Source organism: Pristiophorus japonicus, chromosome 5 (assembly GCF_044704955.1).
Source record: "Pristiophorus japonicus isolate sPriJap1 chromosome 5, sPriJap1.hap1, whole genome shotgun sequence".
NCBI classification, from domain to species: domain Eukaryota; kingdom Metazoa; phylum Chordata; class Chondrichthyes; family Pristiophoridae; genus Pristiophorus; species Pristiophorus japonicus.
The window spans coordinates 193,884,039-193,905,072 of record NC_091981.1 but is presented as its reverse complement, the minus strand read 5'-3'; the positions used below and the strand labels follow the sequence as shown (position 1 = coordinate 193,905,072).

The 21,034-nt window shown below is 45.9% G+C and overlaps 1 protein-coding gene across 1 annotated transcript in view; it reads left to right on the top strand.

Moving 5' to 3' along the window:
* mcm6l (MCM6 minichromosome maintenance deficient 6, like) overlaps positions 1 to 21,034 on the top strand; it is an 87,580-nt gene that overhangs the window by 34,790 nt on the left and 31,756 nt on the right. Inside the window, exons 9-12 of the mRNA XM_070880029.1 lie at positions 505 to 646; positions 3,449 to 3,556; positions 14,250 to 14,405; positions 15,546 to 15,674. Coding sequence (XP_070736130.1) covers positions 505 to 646; positions 3,449 to 3,556; positions 14,250 to 14,405; positions 15,546 to 15,674 — 535 coding nt within the window. The remainder of the gene's footprint in view (positions 1 to 504; positions 647 to 3,448; positions 3,557 to 14,249; positions 14,406 to 15,545; positions 15,675 to 21,034) is intronic.

The following is a 21,034-nucleotide window of genomic DNA, read 5'->3' as shown; positions in this document are numbered from 1 at the left end:
TCTCTGCTTTAAGACCTTTCTTAAACTCCCTCCCTTCCTCTGGCAAAGATCTGCCTTGATACATCATCCAATTTTCCTTGCACCTCTTTGAAGTGCACTGAATTTTTTTCATGTTCCAGGCACTATATAAATGCAAGTTGACTTTTTTAATTGTCTGAAGTCTGCCGCAGTGATGGATGCAGCCAGTGAGTTCAACACATTTCTTTGAATTGGTGCCATAACCTAGCCAATAAAGTATTAAATGTTTGACATTGTAACTGAACATTATTGTAGTTCATCTAGACTGACTTATTGGGAAATAGCACTGCTTTATATGCTCATACTAACAGGAAATGCACCATATTAATAATTCATAATATTTATTCTCAAACCATCTTCCAATTATTTTGAACTGTAGTGTAGTATCAGAATGTGAATTGTTGACCAAGTGCCTATTGGATGTCATACATATTGCGTAACAATTATTGGAACTTTATTCTGTTCAAATGTTTTTGTTGTCCTCAGACATGTGGAAGAGTTTAGTCCTCGTGCTGTCTATACCAGCGGGAAAGCCAGCAGTGCTGCCGGTCTAACTGCAGCTGTGGTAAAAGACGAAGAGTCATATGGGTTTGTGATCGAGGCTGGTGCTTTGATGTTGGCTGACAATGTATGTGAATTTCTACGTTTATACCTTTTTTAGAAACATACCGAACAAGCTTAAAGTCTTGGAATTGAAATACTAGAAAAGTAATTCTAAATGTTAAAAAAATGAGTGCACAGTTTGCAGATAGTTTACGGAACTCGACATCCCCACTACTATCTATCGATGGTACCAACAGGAACAAAAACACTACTTCAGGCTTGTGGTTGATACTATCATCACTAGGCATTATGTTACAGCTGCTGATTTCACATTGATACCTGTGCTGCTTGAAGAAAAGAGTGTTCGAAGATCAGGTCCTCGAATCTGCCACCAAACTCATGGTCTACAGGGCTGTAGGGATACCCGCCCTCCTGTATGACTTTGAAGCGTGGACCATATACAGTAGACGCCTCAAATCGCTGGAGAAATACCACCAACGATATCTCCAAGATCCTGCAGATCTCTTGGGAGGACCGATGCACCAACGTTGGCGTCCCTCGATCAGGCCAATGTCCTTGGCATCGAAGCACTGATCACACTCGATCAGCTCCATTGGGCGGGCCACATTGTTCGCATGCCTGACACAAAACTCCCAAAGCAAGCGCTCTACTCTGAACTCCTTCATGGCAAACGAGCCCAAGGTGAGCAGAGGAAACGTTTCAAGGACACCCTCAAAGCCTCCTTGATAAAATGCAACATCCCCACCGACACCTGGGAGTCCCTGGCCAAAGATCGCTCTAAGTGGAGGAAGTGCATCCGGGAGGGTGCTGAGCACCTAGAGTCTCGTCGCCGAGAGCATGCAGAAAACGAGCAGAAGGCGCGTGCGGCAAACCAGTCCCACCCACCCTTTCAGTCATCGACTGTCCCACCTGTGACGGACTATAATTCCCGTATTGGACTGTTCAGTCACCTAAGAACTGAGTGGAAGCAAGTCTTCCTCAATTTCGAGGGACTGCCTATGATGGATACCTGTGCTGTGCTGAGCAGCCAACACCTCTGCCCAGTGACGAAGGAGCTTTGCATTCGGATGCAAACAGGCATGCGCACAGCTCCGCTTATCAAAGATTAGTTTAACATTGGGAGATAGTGAGCAACCATACACAACTTACCGATTTTAAAACATTCAAGTAGAAGTTTAAAACGTTTTTTAGGTGGTCCACTGAATGACCTGAAAACTTAAAAAAAAATCTTTGCCCATAGCATGTAACCCAAGCAGTTGAAAACTTTCTGAAGGCAGTGTCACACTTGGCATTAGTGGAGTGTGAACAGATAATTGACCTGAATGGCAAATTTGAATAAGGCTTTCAGTTGATGCACATCTGAAACACATTCCCTCGATGTAAAAATAAGAGTAATGACATGTAAATGTTTCATTATTTTACTAATTCTGTATTTAGTCTTGGTATTTATTTGCTACTGTTTTGGTGAATATTATTCTATAGAACTGATATTGGTAAACCTGAAAAAATTCTAACTGATTAATCAAATTCTATGTGAATAAAATAATCGGGTTACAATGAAATTAATCTGAGAGGTTACCAAACACAAATGAAAATGTGCTTCACAGATCAATGGAAATTACTCTTAATGGGATAATAAGAGAGATTCTGTTTGGATAATGACTGAATCTCTCAATTGGATTTTAAAAGTGTTCATTCCAGTTGAAGAGGAAATGCTACATCTCGGGGTTGCAGTCACTTGAGAAGGTGTGCAGTCACCTTCCCATTAATGTGTTGACCTGCAACTATACACCATTACCTAATCCAGGGTTCATGCTGCCTGTTTACTCCATTCCACTCCATTACACTTAGTTGTTGCATATGAATATACAAAAGTGTCAGGCCCAGGAAAAGGTCAATTGTTCTATCCATCCTATCCCATATGGTCATGATTCCCTATGCATCATAAGAACATAAAATCATAAATAGGAGCAGGAGTAGGCCATACGGCCCCTCGAGTCTGCTCTGCCATTCAATCTGATCATGGACTCGGGTCCACTTCCCTGCCCGCTCCCCATAACCCCTTATCTCCTGATCAGTTATGAGAACATGATAGACACTCCCTACACACCTGGAGCCCATGTATCCTGAGAGGCAATAAAAACAGACTAATGATTGTCACTTAGCTTTTACACAGTCAATACATAGAGGGCTGCATTTTTGGTATGTTGCAGGCTCTGTTCGTGCCCTGGGGGGAGGGAGTAATGGTGGTGGGAATGATTTCAGGTGGGCTTCCAGTGCTCTGGCAGGAAATTAGTTGCCGGTTTTGCAGGGGCGCTGAACAGCACCACCCTGGAACGTCGAGCCAATCGGCAATGCCACTGGTTTTGACAGCGCTTCAATTTTTGGTTGACGCTGACCCTCTAGCACGTACCCTAGTGGGACAGCCTGGAAAGGAGGTGATCAGAGCTGACCCGGTGGCAGTGAGTGAAGCAAGTAATGAATGAGGTAAGTTCGATTGTTTTGTTTGTTTTTTTTAATTTGAGATTTATCCTAATGTGGGGTGGTCGTTATTGGAAATTTTTGGTGTATTTTGTGTTGTTTGTTTCCAGGAAAGCCTCTATTAGGCCGCTCTGAGGCCAGCTCTTTAGCAACAGATTTTCAATTGCTCAGCCGGCCTTGTGCCCACACTCAGCCAAGCTGCTAAATTGTGTGGCTGCAGACGCAAACTATTTTCCGATGCTAACTTTGCTGCCCCGCCGCCATTACCGCCCATACCGTACGAAAATCCAGCCCTCATTTTCTTTAGTGGAAAACAAAATTTAATTGCAAAAGGAATCCACAGAGCTATTTCATTTCTTAACTTGTCAATATTTACTTTGTGCAGGGAGTGTGCTGTATTGATGAATTCGATAAAATGGATGTGAAAGATCAAGTAGCAATTCATGAAGCTATGGAGCAGCAAACCATTTCAATTACAAAGGCTGGCGTAAAGGTGGGAAAAACAAGTTGTATTGAGTGCTGTAGCTCTCGAACAGATGACTCTCAGCCCAAGGGAATAGAGCACCACTTATCCAAACCACAAGTCTCTCATAAGCTCATTTTATTAATCAGACAATATAATTGGGAATAGAAATGTTGCCATCTGGTGCCAAGATCAAGGATGTTCACTTTGTCCTGAAACCTCAAATTGGTTTCCCAGTTCCAAGCATTCTTTGGAACCTAGTTAAGACAAGCTTGGTTGGTGGTGGTCATCGTCGTCGTCATCGTCATCATCATCGTCATAGGCAGTCCCTCGGAATCGAGGAGGACTTGCTTTCACTCCCAAAGTGAGTTCTTTGATGGCTGAACAGTCCGATACGAGAGCCACAGACCCTGTTACAGGTGGGACAGATATTCATCGAGGGAAGGGGTCAGTGGGGCTGGTTTGCCGCGCGCTCCTTCCGCTGCCTGTGCTTGGCCTCTTCATGCTTTGCGTTGAGACTCGAAGAGCTCAATGCCCTCCCAGATGGACTTTCTCCACCTCGGGCGGTCTTCGGCCAGGGTCTCCCAGGTGTCAGTGGTGATGTAGCACTTTACCAGGGAGGCTTTGAGGGTGTCCTTATAACGTTTCCGCTGTCCTCCTTTGGCTCGTTTACCATGAAGGAGCTCCACATAAAGCATTTGCTTAGGGAGTCTCGTATCTGGCATCCGTACTATGTGGCCTGCCCAACGAAGCTGATTGAGTGTGGTCAGTGCTTCAATACTGGGATGTTAGCCTGGTCGAGGACACTGATGGTGCACCTGTCCTTCCATGGGATTTGCAGGATCTTGCGGAGACGTCTGTGATGTATCTCCAGCGACTTGAGGTGACTTCTATACATCGTCCATGCCTCCAATCTGTACAGGATGGTGGGTATTACTACAGCCCTGTAGACCATGAGTTTGGTGGTAGATTTGAGGGCCTGGTCTTCAAACACACTTTTCCTCAGATGGCCGAAGGCTGCGCTGGTGCACTGGAGGCGATGCTGAATCTCCGCATCAATGTCTGCCTTTAAGGGGCTCCCGAGATATGGGAAATGGTCCACGTTGTCCAGAGCTGCGCCATGGGTCTTGATGATTGGAGGGCAGTGCTGTGCGGCAGTGACAGGCTGGTGGAGGACCTTTGTCTTATGGATGTTAAGCGTAAGGCCCATGCTTTCATATGCCTCAGTGAATACATTGACTATATCCTGGAGTTCAGCCTCTGAACGTGCACAGACACTGGCATCGTTCGCATGCTGCAGCTCAATGATGGCGATTGGGGTGATCTTGGACTTGGCCTGGAGGTGGCATAGGTTAAACAGCTTCCCACTGGTTTTGTAGTTTAGTTCTACTCCAGCGGGGAGCTTGCTGTTTGTGAGGTGGAGCATGGCAGCAAGGAAGATTGAGAAGAGGGTTGGAGCGATGACTCAGCCCTGTTTGACCCTGGTCCGGACGTGGATTGGGTCTGTAACGGATCCATTGGTAAGGATCACGGCCTGCATGTCATCGTGAAACAGGCGAAGGACGTTGACAAACTTTTGGGGGCATCTGAAACGGAGGAGGACTCTCCATAGACCCTCACGGTTGACCATGTCAAAAGCCTTTGTAAGATCGAAAAAGTCCATGTATAAGGGCTGGCGCTGCTCCCTGCATTTTTCCTGCAACTGGCGCGCTGCAAAGATCATGTCTGTTGTGCCCCGTAGGGGACAAAATCTGCATTGTGATTCCGGGAGGAGCTCCTCGGCCACAGGAAGAAGACGATTGAGGAGAACTCTAGCGACCACTTTCCCAGTGGCTGAAAGCAGGGAGATTCCCCTGTAGTTGCCGCAGTTGGACTTGTCCCCCTTTTTTAAAAATGGTCACAATCACTGCATCTCTGAGATCTCCCGGCATGCTCTCCTCCCTCCAGATGAGAGAGATGAGGTCATGTATCCGTGCCAACAGCGCCTCCGCCCTATTTTAGCGCCTCAGCAGGGATTCCATCCGCACCCGTAGCCTTGCTATTGAGCTGTTTTATGGCTTTGCCAACCTCATGCAGTGTTGGAGTTTGTGAGTTGATGGCGAGTCGCATGCTGCGGGATGGAATCGAGAACACTCGAGTCAAAGGCAGAGTCTCGATTGAGGAGATCTTCAAAGTGCTCCTTCCATCGGGCCCTGACAGCCTCTGTGTCCTTCAGTGTTTCCCCGTTCTTGGCCAGGAGTGGGGTGGTGCCTTGGAAGTTTGGACCATAGGTGACCTTGACTGCAGCGAAGAATCCTCGCATATCGTGGCTGTCGACCAGTTATTGTATCTCCTGTGCTTTCTCCATCCATCACCTGTTTTTTAGGTCCCAAGTTTTTTGTTGGACCTGAGCCTTGAGCCGTCTAATGTTTTGCAGCTCCCGAGTTGGGCTGTTGCTTGAAGCTCAGAAATGCTTTGCGCTTGCGATCTATTAGTTCTTCGATCTCCTGATCATTTTCATCAAAGCAGTCCTGATGTTTTCTGGTTGTGACCAAGTGTCTCTTCACAGGCACTGGTTATAGAGGCCTGGAGGGCAGACCAAGTTCTATGGGGATTCAGCATCTCAGGGTCATCAAGGCACGCTAGATTGGTTGAGAGGTGCTGGCTGTATAGGGCTCTCTTAGCTGAGTCTCAAGTGTCCCGGCATTAACTTTTCTGCGGGATTGTTTCTGCTGTCCCCTCTGCTTTAGGGCAATGTTAATGTTAATAATAGATCGGATTAGGCGGTGGTCCGTCCAGCAGTCGTCCACTCCTGTCATGGCATGGGTGATGCGCACAACCTTGTGATCCCTGGCTCGGATGATGACATAGTTGAGCATGTGCCTGTGTTTGGAGCGAGGGGTTTGCCACGATGCCTTGTATTTGTCCCTCTGGCAGAACAGGGTATTGGTGAAACATAGAAACATAGAAAATAGGTGCAGGAGTAGGCCATTCGGCCTTTGAGCCTGTACCATCATTCAATAAGATCATGGCTGATCATTCCCTCCGTACCCCTTTTCTGCTTTCTCTCCATACCCCGTTATCCCTTTAGTCGTAAGGGCCATATCTAACTCCTGCTTGACTATATCCAATGAAATGGTATCAACAACTCTCTGCAGCAGGGAATTCCACAGGTTAACAACTGAGTGAAGAAGTTTCTCCTCATCTCAGTCCTAAATAGCCTACCCCTTATCCTAAGACTATGTCCCCTGATTCTGGACCTCCCCAACATCGGGAACATTCTTGCCGCATCTAACCTGTCCAGTCCCGTCAGAATCTTATACGTTTCTATGAGATCCCCTCTCCTCCTAAACTCCAGTGAAAAAGGCCCAGTTGATCCATCTCTCCTCATATGACAGTCCAGCCATCCCTGGAATTAGTCTGGTGAACCTTCGCTGCATTCCCTCAACAGCAAGAATGTCCTTCCTCAGATTAGGAGACCAAAACTGAACACAATATTCCAGGTGAGGCCTCACTAAGGCCCTGTACAACTGCAGTAAGACCTCCCTGCTCCTATACTCAAATCCCTTAGCTATGAAGGCCAACATATCATTTGCTGCCTTCACCGCCTGTTGTATCTGCATGCCAACCTTCAATGACTGATGAACTATGACAGCCAGGTCTCGTTGCACCTCCCCTTTTCCTAATCTGCCGCCATTCAGATAATCTGCCTGTGTGTTTTTGCCCCCAAAATGGATAACCTCACATTTATCCACATTATACTGCATCTGCCATGCATTTGCCCATTCGCCTAACCTGTCCAAGTCACCCTGCAGCCTCTTAGCATCCTCCTCACAGCTCACACTGCCACCCAGTTTAGTGTCATCTGTAAACTTGGAGATATTACACTCAATTCCTTCATCCAAATCGTTAATGTATATTGTAAAGAGCTGGGGTCACTGCACTGTGCCCTGCGGCACTCCACTAGTCACTGCCTGCCATTCTGAAAAGGACCCGTTTATCTCTGCTTCCTGTCTGCCAACCAGTTCTCAATCCACGTCAGTACATTATCTCCAATACCACGTGCTTTGACTTTGCACACCAATCTCTTGTGCGGGACCTTGTCAAAAAAAGCCTTTTGAAAGTCCGAATACACCACATCCACTGGTTCTCCCTTGTCCACTCTGCTAGTTACATCCTCAAAAAATTTCAGAAGATTCATCAAGCATGCTTTTCCTTTTCATAAATCCATGCTGACTTGGACCTCCTGTCGCTGCTTTCCAAATGCACTGCTATTTCATTCTTAATGATTGATTCCAACATTTTTCCCACTAATGTCAGGCTAACCGGTCTATAATTATCCGTTTTCTCTCTCCCTCCTTCTTCTTTAAAAAGTGGTGTTACATTAGCTACCCTCCAGTCCATAGGAACTGATCCAGAGTCGATAGACTGTTGGAAAATGATCACCTATGCATCCACTATTTCTAGGGCCACTTCCTTAAGTACTCTGGGATGCAGACTATCGGGCCCCGGGGATTTATCAGCCTTCAATCCCATCAGTTTCCCTAACACACTTTCCTGCCTAATAAGGATATCCCTCATTTCCTCATCCTCACTCGACCCACTGTCCCCTAGTACATTCGGAAGGTTATTCGTGTCTTCTTTCGTGAAGACAGAACCAAAGTATTTGTTCAATTGGTCTGCCATTTCTTTGTTCCCCATTATAAATGGTGATGAGTTCATGTTCGAGACATTTTGTCAGGAGTAGGGTACTGCTGGAGTTGGCTTTCCCTTACTCCCCCAAAACCAATCACACCTCCCTAGAGGGCTGTGTCTTTGCCAACCCTGGCATTAAAATCACCCAGGTGGATCAATTTGTTGCCCGTCGGGACACGGGACAAGGATGTCTCAGTTGGAATTAAATCCCTCTTTAGCCTCATCCGTTGCATCGAGAGTAAGGGCGTACGCACTGATGACTGTGGCACATTGGTTCCGAGAGAGGGTGATACGGAGAGTCATGAAGTGTTCGTTGACCCCACAGGGAGAGTCTTTGAGGTGGTCGACCAGCTCGTTCTTGACGGCAAAGCCGACTCCATGAAGGCGGCGTTCTGCCTTTGGTTTCCCTTTCCAGAAGATCTATCCTCCACCATGTTCCTTCAATTGGCCTTCCCCTGCACGTTGGGTCTCGCTTAGGGCGCGATGTCAATGTCAAAACGTCTCAGTAACATAGAAAATAGGTGCAGGAGTAGGCCATTCGGCCCTTCGAGCCTGCACCACCATTCAATAAGATCATGGCTGATCATTTCCCTCAGTACCCCTTTCCTGCTTTCTCTCCACACCCCTTGATTCTCTTAGCCGTAAGGGCCATATCTAACTTTCTCTTGAATATATCCAATGAACTGGCATCAACAACTCTCTGTGGCAGGGAATTCCACAGGTTAACAACTCTGAGTGAAGAAGTTTCTCCTCATCTCAGTCCTAAATGGCCTATCTCTTATCCTAAGACTCTGTCCCCTGGTTCTGGACTTCCCCAATATCGGGAACATTCTTCCCGCATCTAACCTGTCTAGTCCCGTCAGAATCTTGTACGTTTCTATGAGATCCCCTCTCATCCTTTTAAACGCCAATGTGTAAAGACCCAGTTAATCCAGTTTCTCCTCATATGTCAGTCCAACCATCCCTGGAATCAGTCTGGTGAACCTTCGCTGCACTCCCTCAATGGCAAGAATGTTCTTCCTCAGATTAGGAGACCAAAACTGAACACAATATTCCAGGTGAGGCCTCACTAAGGCCCTGTACAACTGCAGTAAGACCTCCCTGCTCCTATACTCAAATCCCCTAGCTATGAAGGCTAACATCCCATTTGCCGCCTTCACCGCCTGCTGTACCTGCATGCCAACTTTTAATGATTGATGAACCATGACACCCAGGTCTCATTGCACCTCCCCTTTTCCTAACCTGCCATTCAGATAATATTCTGCCTTTGGGTTTTTGCCCCCAAAATGGATAATCTTGGACTTGCCACCTTTTGACCATTGCCTTCCAACAATTTGAGGGGGCCCCATTTCCTTGTGTGGCGGGAGGGTTCCCCTCTATATACTCAGGTAGGGGTTGAGGATGGGGGAGGTGGAAGACTGCAGTTATAGGTTGCAAGCCTGTTCAGAATTTTGGAGCAAGGTAGGGGAGAGGGATAAGGATAAGGAGGGAGGGCCAAATACTTGGGGTGAAGGATAGGATGCCATAATCACAGTGCCACCTACCAGTACAGTTCCTTTGGAATCCAGACAACATACCATTTTTACTATATTACTGATGTTCACTCAAGCCTGTACATACCTTTTCCAACATCGAGAAAGATATGGCTGTGAAAAATAAAATTAGAAATTGCAATATTGAAATTGTTATGTCCATGGTGTACTTATGAATGACTCCACAAGGCAATGTGTTGTACTTTAACTGTAGTGATCTTGGTCCTTTATTCCAAACTCGAGTGCATGGTGTGCAGCCTTTTATACAGGGCCCTGCCACCAGGGCAGTAAACCCCCGGTCTCTTCCAGTTGCACCCTCTAGTGGTGCCAGCATGTATGTACACTGTGTGAACCTTATTGTCAGTACATCAGGTAACCAAGTCTTCATCTTATACAATCTCAGTGACTACACAGAGTACATCCATAGTCAGCATATACAAGAGAAATATTTCAGTTGTTGCAGTTTTGGATTCTGTCCCTCCCCTCACACCATTAAACAACCATTGGTAATCCAGGGCAACAGAGCATAACTACTTCTTGAAACTGTTCTGTCATATAAATAGCAATGAAAGTGAAATATTCAAATAAAAACAAAGTGCTGGAAATCTCAGCGGATCAGGCAGCATCTGTGGAGGGAGAAACGGTGAACATTTCAGTCGATGATCTTTTATCAGGAGTTCTGACGAAAAGTCATCGACTTGAAACATTAACTCTTTTTCTTGTTCCACATATGCTGCCTGATCTGATTGTTTCCAGCATTTTCAGCACTTCATTTAACAAACACAACAGATTATAGAATGATTACAGCAAAGGTGGTCATTCGGCCCATTGAGCCTGTGCCTGCCCTCTCTAAGAGCACTTTAGCTAAGCCCATTCCCCTGACCTTTCCCCACAGCCCTGCAATTTTTTTTTCAGATACTTATCTAATTCCCTTTTGAAAACCAAGATTGAAACTGCCTACACCACTTTCAGGCAGTACATTCCAGATCCTAACCACTCGCTACATTTATTTAAAAAAAAAAAAAAAATTCCTCATGTCGCCTTTGGTTCTTTTGCCAATCACTGTAAATCTGTGACTTTTGGTTCTCTGCACTTCTGCCAGCGGGGATAGTTTCTCTCTACTATCTAGATCCCTCATGATTTTGATCACCGCTATCATCCTCTCAAATTTTTCTGCTCTAAGGAGAACAACCTCAGCTTCTCCAGTCTATCCATGTAACTGAAGTCCCTCATTCCTGGAATCATTCTTGTAAATCTTTTCTGTACCCTCTCAGGCCTTCACATCCTTCATAAAGTGTAACGCCCAAAATTGAAGACACTACTCCAGTTGAGGCTAAACCAGTGTTTTATAAATGTTCATAACTTCCTTTCTTTTATATTCTATGCTTCTATTTATGAAGTCCAGGATCCCATGTACTTTAACCACTTTCTCAACCTTCCCTGCCACCTTAAACTGCAAAGTACAGTGTGAGCTGGTGCAGGAGGGCAACGGCGGCAAAGCAGGATGTCATCAAGGTCCAGGTCAGTGATTGGAGCGTGGGCAGATACAGCAGGAGTGGCGAAGGAGCGTCGGGAGATTGTAGAGGGACGTGATCGGGGCCCATGGGAGGTGTGAGTTCAGGGCTAGAAGAAGCGAGGGCCCAGGGGCAGCACGGGCCAGCCCACACTGCGATATGTGTGCGCACTATACCCGTGCAACAGAGCAGGTCTCCAGTCGTCTTAGATAGCCCTTGCCACTGGACCAAGACTTAGCTCTGTCAAGCCCGTGTGGTGGCTGGTGTGCAACAGACACCCCATGTTTTTTTTTTAAATCCACGCACAGGCATCTTCCATCCTTCAAGATGTAGTTCAGGATCTGGAATATTCGGTCTTTCATTGAAACACTGTGAACTCATCCCTTTTTAGCGTGGAAGCAAGTCATCCTTGTTTCAAGGGACTGCCTAGGATGATGATGACAATGATTTGTGCACATATACTCCCAGGTCTCTGTTCATGCACCCTCTTTAGAATTGTACCCTTTAGTTTATCTTGCCTCTCCTCGTTCTTCCCAGCAAAATGTGTCACTTTTCACTTTTCTACGTTAAATTTCATTTGCCACGTGTACGCCCATTCCACCAGCCTGTCTTGTCCTCTTGAAGTCTATCACACACCTCCTCACTGTTCACAATTTTGAAATTGTGCCCTGTACACCCAAGTCCACCTTTTTAATATATCAAGAAAAACAGTGATCCTAGAAACGACCCTGAGGGAATGAACACTACCTTCCTCCAGTCCGAAAAACAACCATTCACCGCTATTGTTTCCTGTCACTTGGCCAATTTTGTATCCATTCTGCCACTGTCCCTTTTATTCCATGGGCTTCAACTTTGCTGGCAAACCTTTAAAGTGGCACTTTATCAAATGCTTTTGGGATGTCTATATACACCACATCAACCACATTGCCTTCATCAACCCTCTCATGTTACCTCATCAAAAATACTTTCTATTTATCCAGCATTTCACTTGTATTATTGTTAACTGGTTAGCCCAAAACCTTTGGCATTAGTAGTGAATAATTACAGCAGCTTACTGGGTTAACTTTTCCCTTGTGCAGAATATTTGCAAACTCATTGGGAGATTTAAATTGCACATCAGTTAACTATGTAAGATTGCTTTATGTGCTCTTTTGGCGTCAAACATTTAAAATTGTCAGAATGAGGAGCAAGACTAGATGAAATTTCTTTACACTGTGTTGGCGGATGGAATGCTGTGCCACAGGGAGTAGTTAAGGCAAAGACCATTGCATCTTTTATGGGAAAAGCGGATATAAATATTTAAAACACAGGCAAGTGCAGGGCTCTGAATTTATATTGTCTTTCACACATGCCTCTGTGCACTTCTCTAATCTTTCTGAAGGTGACTGAAATACCTTAGTGAGATAAGGCCAGATAAATTGTTAAGCTGCTTTACAGCTGGTAAGTGAACATGCAGAGTAAATATCTGAACAAATATCACCTTGATTTAACTAACAATGGAACCCTCCTTGAGAATGAGAATAATAAAAAAAAATCAGTCACATTGTTCCTATTACAGGCACAACATCTGAAATCCAGCAATCTCGGGATGAATTTGCCATTTTTTGGGGGTTTTGCCAGATTTCGGACCTCGCTGTTGGCGCTTCTCGCTGATTATTGGCCCCCTGGCGCTGCGTTTTTTTTACCGATTTCCTTGTCGCTATCTTGATCGGCTTTCGGACAATTCTGGTTTCTGGAATTCCGGATTTGGGACGTTGTACCTGTAGTGGTCTTTGTTCATTTATTTTCCTGCTCGTCGTCTTGATGACTTTTTCAGCAACAGGATTTTACTGAGGCTGTGGCTCATTAGCTCTCTTACAAACACTCCACACAAGATGATGCACCTTACTGAGGAGATGTGGAATTTAACATGAACAGTTTATTACTTGCCTTTCAACTAACCATACTTCTCACTTGTCCTACTCCGAACTTGAGCTGCTGGTAGCCTGGGACAGGCAGCTTGGGAGTGTTCTGATCGGTTGCATTTTTTTTATATAATATATATATATAACTCAAATATTCACACACAGAATTATAGGGCAGCTATTAAATCTTTGAGAGGATCCCTAGCATAGAGGTTTCTTTCTATAGGTAGATATCCCAGATCACACATTAATCTGATTGTGCTACAGCTGATGTGGGAATGCTTAATCCTGATAACCAGGTGCTTGTAATGGAACTAAATTCCATTCCGAACTGTGAGGTACTCTGTCTCGAGTGATGGTTACCACCTTTTATAATGCCTAAGGGGCCATTACCTATGTGAGTCTGGACCGTTTGTATTCGCAAGCTATTCAACTGTGCAGTGAGTGTTTGCCCACCCCAAAAGCACATTTCCAACTGATTTCTGGATAGTGATCAGGAATATGGCCATTGGCTGATGTTGCCGCCGCCTCCTCCTCCCCGCCCCACCATCCCGGGCTTCTCTAACATCAGCTATAGCACACAACTGCTCTTTGACACACATCTAGCTGAGGCTTTCCTAAGCTTTATGGCTGAGCTACTCAATATAGACTCATCAGGATTTTAAAGCCTGACTTTAACACAAGATTCTAAAATAATTTGCATACTTTTTTGAAGTGAAGAAAAATTATATTTTCCCTCAATTCTGATTCTTCCCCACAATCCACTGCAAAAACATAAACCAGTGTCTTTCAGCAGTAAAACACAGATCAATTCACATAAAAAGACTAATGTGTTTACCGTTGCACTGTTTTCATGGAACAAAGATTTGATTTGGTTAGCTTATGAATAATAAAATTACTTGTAATTCTGACAAAGCAGGTTTACTTATTTCTCTCCATCTATATTTCCAGAATGTTATGTTGTATTGGCAAAGGCTTCTCCAGTTAACAAGTTGTGAGTGTGCCTTGGAGATCAATAAAGAGCTACTTCCATTTTATTTGAAGTAAAGGAACAGTACAAATGTCCTTGTACTGCATAACTCTCTGCTCCATCTCCTAGGCCACGTTGAATGCCCGAGCTTCCATACTCGCAGCAGCAAATCCTATAGGTGGGAGATATGATCGATCCAAGACTCTGAAACAGAATATAAACCTTAGTGCTCCGATTATGTCGAGATTTGATCTATTCTTTATCCTGGTGGACGAATGTAATGAGGTAACTAAAAATTAAACTTTATACTTTTTTTTAATGGAATTTTTTGGTTTCTCCCTCATTTTCTCGACTCCTTTTGCTAGCATGAGTCATGCCTGCTAGTTAAATAACTAATCACCAAGTTCCCATTATTTGTGTGAGCTTAGACAACCTCCTTTTGTTTTCAACCCTATTTAAGGGACCTGTTATTTTTCCAGTTCTGACAAGTCTGCACACAAATGTTTCCCTCCTTTTTAAGATGCTGGCAGACTTGTATGTTTCCAGCACTTTTTTATTCTAGTATGCTGCCCATCCCTGAATCATTTTTAATGCTTATTTGTTTCAAAAGTATAGTGAGCAAAATGGCACACTTTTTTTTTCTTGTGATTGCTCCAATGCTTTGTAGAATGGTCACTATGGCTTCCTTGTACTTTTGTCCTGATTCTGTTTATATACCATAATATTTAATTTGCTTTGATCATTGTTGCTGTTTAATGTAACCACTCAAGATTTTCTCAATGAATAAACCCAAATTTGTCCTTTTGTACTTTGTTTAAACCCTTATCACAGTGATATTTACTATTTTTAGCATTTTATGCTTTGCATTTCTTGCTGTTAAAGGTCACCCAATCTCCCCAGTTGCCCAGTACCTGGAAATGTCTTCAGATCCATCTCCCCACCCCAACATCTTGCTTTTCTACACAACAATCTGATCTGCATACTTAAATGATCTCAATTAATCACTTGTGAACAACATAAGTCATTTATTTGAGGCCCCCCAAGGCAACTGTTCACCACTGTTCGGCCAGAATTATTGCAATTGATCACTACTGTAGTCTGGGGATTAGTGATCATCTAAATGGGAATCAAATTATTGATTTCTCCATGATGTACTTTTACTTGGAGAAAAATCTCCTGTGACGGAAGCTTGACATAACTGGATATCTTCAAGCTATGGATATGCCTGTTTCCTGGAATTGCACCAATAAGAGACTTGCGGTATTGGAAATGCACTTTGGAAGAAGTTTAAGCTCCACTAAAATTCAATTGTATAAATATTACCTGACATTTTTTTTTAAAAGTTTGCAATTTAAGATGTCTGATTCCTTGGACATGTTTGGCTATGCAAATGTTACATGATGAGAACAAAAGTCTGTTTTGCAGGTTACAGACTATGCAATTGCCAGGCGAATTGTGGACCTTCATGCGAGAAATGAAGAATCTGTTCATAGAGTATATTCGCTAGAGGACATTAGCCGATATTTGCTGTTTGCTCGGCAGTTTCAACCAAAGGTAATATTTTTGTATTTTTAGCACGAATAAAAAAAAATCTAGCCTTTTTCAAGTTTTAATTATATTGCTCAATTTTCTCCCCTGAATTGTACTGTTTTTTTTTTTTGGAGCAGGCTGCTTTTTTTTGGCCTAAGTTTTAGTTTGGGGAAAACAGTGTTTGTTTATTTTTAATCAACTTGCACCAGCGCAACTCTTAGTTACAATTTTTTTAAGATATTTTATTTTTCAGCCAAAGTGGGTGTAACCTGCCGCCTGCAAGTTTGGCCAGCTGAGAGTTACTCCAGTTCTGCTTAGGCCAGCGTATGTGGCCTCTGCAGAAAAACCTTCTGGAGAGTTAAAGAAATCGGGGCAGGTAAGTGCAGCAGATGCCTGGGCAGCAGCAGCAGGAAAGGTGGGGGGGGGGGCGGTGCGCGGGGCGCGGAAGGAGAGGAGAGGGAGCCTTTTTGGTGTGGGGACAAGGAGGGAGGAAGCCATTTGGCTTGGGATAGGGGCAGGAGAGTGGACCGACAAGCCCTTCGGCCAGCTAGGGACGGGAGGGGGGGGTGGTGGTGGTGGGGAGCTGGACCGGCGGTGGGCTAGGCAAACAGACTGGCAAGCTCTTCGGCTCGGGGTGGGGGAGCGGGACCGGCTTTAATAATTGGAGGTAAGTATGATGTATGTAGCACTCAAATTCCTTACTCCACACAATCTGGTGTTGTAGTAACTGCTGTGACCTTGGTCCTTTATTGTGTAACTCCAGAGTGACTCTCAGGTGTGGTGGGCAGCCTTTTTTACTGTGTCTTGCAGGTACTTCCAGGTCTCCCACCACAGCACCCTCTGTGGCACCCCACTGTAACCATATATTTAATGTACCTGGACAATACATAACATCTCACTCCCTCCTCTCCTCCCCAGCCCCCCAGTTCCAAAAGCCATTGCTGGTAACCTGAGCCTTGTTCGTCCTGGTTGATTTGTGAGTGTGAGTCCATGACCATCCACTTCCCTCTTCGCCCCCCCCATGTAGAGATTATGCTTGCAATCCAGTGCAAGCATGTGGTATTTGCAGTCCTTACATGAAGTACATGAGCATAACCTCCAACAGAAAAGAAAGCAGGTATACATAGTGCATTTGTCTGATACATATAGATGCATTAAAGAATTATAACAAAAGATTACAGGTGCACTGAGCAGTTATTTAATCCACTGGGTGAGGTACGGTGGTGACATACAGCCCCTTTTTGCCCGAGGTAATGGGCTGCGCTAGACAGGGTACCGCAACTGGTGCGTTGCCTCTGTTCTCGGAGTAGTCGCCTTTTGCGGCTCATCTGTCACTGCTGAACCATTGCATGAATCACACAAAATCAGAAATTGCATTAGTCCATTAGTCATGTTAGTCACGGGTCCATTAACCCTTTTGCTTGTACCTCGTGGTATTAAATCTTTTCATAAATCACCCATCATTTTAAGCACAGTAATCATTTCAGCTTCAAAATATTAACTCCTGTCTTAAATCACGTCATTATACAAATTACATTACTCATTTAGACTCGCTCTTGCCTTACAAAAGTCTCTTTGTGGGGACCGCCAACGGTGTAAGGCCCTTAAGACTCCCGGGTACATTTCCCTTTTAACACACCATCTTGTTCCCATGAGGCTTTGCTTGCCTTTTAGTTGCTCTGCTTGCCTTTCTCTGCAGACTAATGTATTCCAGGTACATTAAATGTATGGTTACAATGGTGCGCCACAGAGGGCGCTGTGTTGGGAGACCTGGAAGTACCTTCAAGACAGAGTATAAAAGGCTGCCCATCACACCTGAGAGTCACTCCAGAGTTACACAATAAAGGGCTAAGGTCACAGCAGTTACTACAACACCAGACTGTGTGGCGTCAGTGATTTGAGTACCACATACATCACATTGGTGACGAGGACACGGACAAACTTCACACAACCATGGCTACTCTGGGCTCGCTAAAGGATTTTACAGTGGTTAATGATTATGAGGCCTTTACAGAGAGGCTCGAGTACTACTTTATAGCAAACAACCTGAGGGAGGAGAGACACGCACAGAGAGAAGCGTAAGTGGCTATTGATGTCCAGTTGTGGTGATGAGGTTTACTGTCTCGTCAGGGATTTGCAGGCACCTGCGAGCACCAAGGACAAGTCATATGAGGAGTTGATTGAACTCATTCGTGACCAATGAAACCGAAGGAGAACATCCTCACGGCCTGGCACAAATTCTACCACCACTGCAGACCGAGGGCCAGGATGTCACCAAATATGCGGCGGACATCAGGAGACTTGCGGCGCATGTGATTTTTGGTATACACCTTGACGAGGCGTTGGGAGATGTTTTTGTTATGGGGATTAGCCGTGAGGGTCTCCTTCACAAGTTGCTATCCACTGAACCTACAATCAACCTGAAGCAAGCCATCACTTACAGCTGGGCATTTATGACCTCGACTTGCAGCACCAAGCAGATGATCCCCCACACAATCTCTAACCCGGCAGGCACTGTCCACAGGATAGTGCCCATCACAGACAAAACTGCAGAACGTGGCTCTGCCCAGGGCAGAGAGCACGGACCTCGTGAACTCAGTCCGCCGAGGGGGGCTAAAACAGTAGCACCATGTTGGCGCTGCGGAGGAAGCCATGGGGCTCATCGGTGCAGGTTTGTGGAATATACGTGCAATACCTGCCACCCAAAAGGCCACCTTCAGCGTATGTGCAAAAGAAACCTTACTCACCATGTGGCTGAGGAGATGGTAGATGATCCACCATCCAGCGAGGAGCAGGCAGAAGAAGATGAGGCATTTGGACTGTATACTTGTACCGACGATTCGGCCCCAGTGGTTTTGGAAGTCAAGGTTAACGGAGTCCCAGTGAATATGGAAGTGGACACTGGATCGTGTCAGTCGCTGATGAGTCAGGAAACTTTTGATAAACTGTGGATCAGCCCAGCTGCACGACCCAAGCTGGTCCCGGTCACGGCGAAGCTGCGCACCTACACCAAGGAACTGATACCTCCACATCCGCTCTGCCAAGAACAGGTATCTCACGGGGGTGAGACGCACGGTTTACCTTTGTGGATCATTGCAGGCGATGGGCCGACGCTACTCGGCAGGAGGTGGATGGGGAAGGTCCGTAGGAGCTGGGAAGACTTCATTCCTCCACAGACTGCTGTCTCCCGTGTTGCCAAAGAGCAGCACCGACCGAGCTGGAGAAAAAAGAAGGGCTTCGACGGGCTGCTCCAGCAGGCACCATTGGCCCATAGGCAGAGGCCGGCTCCGGAGGATGTGGTGTGCGGGGGCCAGTGCGTTGTGACTCCCGGGTGCAGTCGAAGTGTGGTGGGTCCAGAGAGAGTCGAGAGCGAACTGGTAGGCAGCAGCAGGCTAGAGTTCAGCAGGGAAACCAACCTCGCAAAAGGGGTCCGGAGAAGGAAAGCTGCTCATCGGCGGTCTATATCTCGACACAGACAAGCAGGCCCTGGAAGAAGTGTTCTCCAGGTACGGGCAGATCTCCGCAGTGCGAGTGATCAAGGACACCCAAGCGTCCCGCGGTTTCGGCTTCAGCACAATTGCTCTTCTCAAACTCGCTCAGTAGTGCAGTCGAGCCACTCATCCTCAATTAGTTCAGTAATTGCAAGAAGCTCCTCCTCAACAAAATGAGCGTTTAACCTACGCCTTTTCTGTACCATTTCTTCAGGCACGCTACGTCTCTTTTGGCTTGGAACCTTCTTTTCTGAAATCGGCTGCAACTGTTGGCGGAGTTGTTTCAATGTAAAGGGGCACAGCGAGCTCAAGGTGGTGGCGAGCCTCGTGGCAGCAGAAGTCTGCAGAAAAAGGCAAGCAGAGCAACTAAAATGGCGGTGCCCAGTGGAAGCCTCATGGGAACAACAAGATGGCGTCTTAAAAGGGAAATGTACCCGGGAGTCTTTAGGGCCTTATACCGTGGCAGTCCCCACAGAGACTTTTGTAAGGCAAGAGCGAGTCCAAATGAGTAATGTGATTTGTATGATGACGTGAGTTAATATTTTGATGCTGAAATGATTACTTTGTTTAAAATGATGGGTGATTTACGAAAAGAGTTAATACCACGAGGTACAAGTAAAAGGGTTAATGGATATGTGATTAACATGAGTAATGGACTAATGCGATTGCCGATTTGATGTGATTCATGCAATGGTTCAGCGGCGGCAGATGAGCCGTAAAGGCGACTACTTTCTGAGAACAGAGGCGATGCACTAGTTGCGATACCCTGTCTCAGCGGAGCCCATTACCTCGAGCAAAAAGGGGCTGTATGCCGCCACCGTACCTCACCCAGTGGAGCTGGGATTAAATAACTGCAATCTTTTGTAATTCTTCAAAGCATCTATATCTACCAGACAAATGCACTGTCTATGTATACCTGCTTTCTGTTGGAGGTTATGCTCGTGTACTTCATCACCTATGTAAGGACTGCAAATACCACATGCTTGCACCGGATCGCAAGCACAATCTCTACATGGGGGAGAGAGGGAAGTGGATGGTCATGGATTCACCACCTCAAATTAACCAGGACGAACAAGGCCGAGGTTACTGGCAATGGCTGTTGGAACTGGGGAGGGGGAGGGGGAGGGGTGGGGGGGAAGAAGAAAGAGTGAGATGATATGTATTGTCCAGGTACATTAAATGTATGGTTACAATGGGGCGCCACCGAGGGCGCTGTGGTGGAAGACCTGGAAGTACCTGCAAGACAGAGTATAAAAGGCTGCCCACCACACCAGGGTCACTCCGGAGTTACACAATAAAAGACTAAGGTCACAGCAGTTACTACAACACCAGACTGTGTGGAGTCAGTGATTTGAGTGCCACATACATCACACGCACTTCTGCTGCCACGAGGCTCGCCACCATCTTGAGCTCGCTGTGCCCTTTACATTGAAACAACTCCGTCAACAGTTGCAGCCGATTTAGAGAGACGTAGCATACCTGGAGAGCACTTCGACTGCACCCGGGAGCCACAACGCACCGGCCCCCGCGCCGCCACATCCTCCGGAGCCGGCCTCTGCCTATGGGCCGATGGTGCCTGCTGGAGCAGCCCGTCGAAGCCGTTCTTTCTCCTCTAGCTCGGTCGGTGCTGCTCTTTGGCAACATGGGAGACAGCGGTCTGTGCAGGAATGAAGTCTTCCCAGCTCCTACGGACCTTCCCCAGCCACCTCCTGCCGAGTAGCGTCGGCCCATCGCATGCAATGATCCACAAAGGTAAACCGTGCGTCTCGCCCCCGTGAGATACCTCCACATCCGCTCTGCCAAGAACAGGTATCAGTTCCTTTGGTGTAGGTGCGCAGCTTCGCCGTGACTGGGACCAGCTTGGGTCGTGCAGCTGGGCTGATCCACATTTAT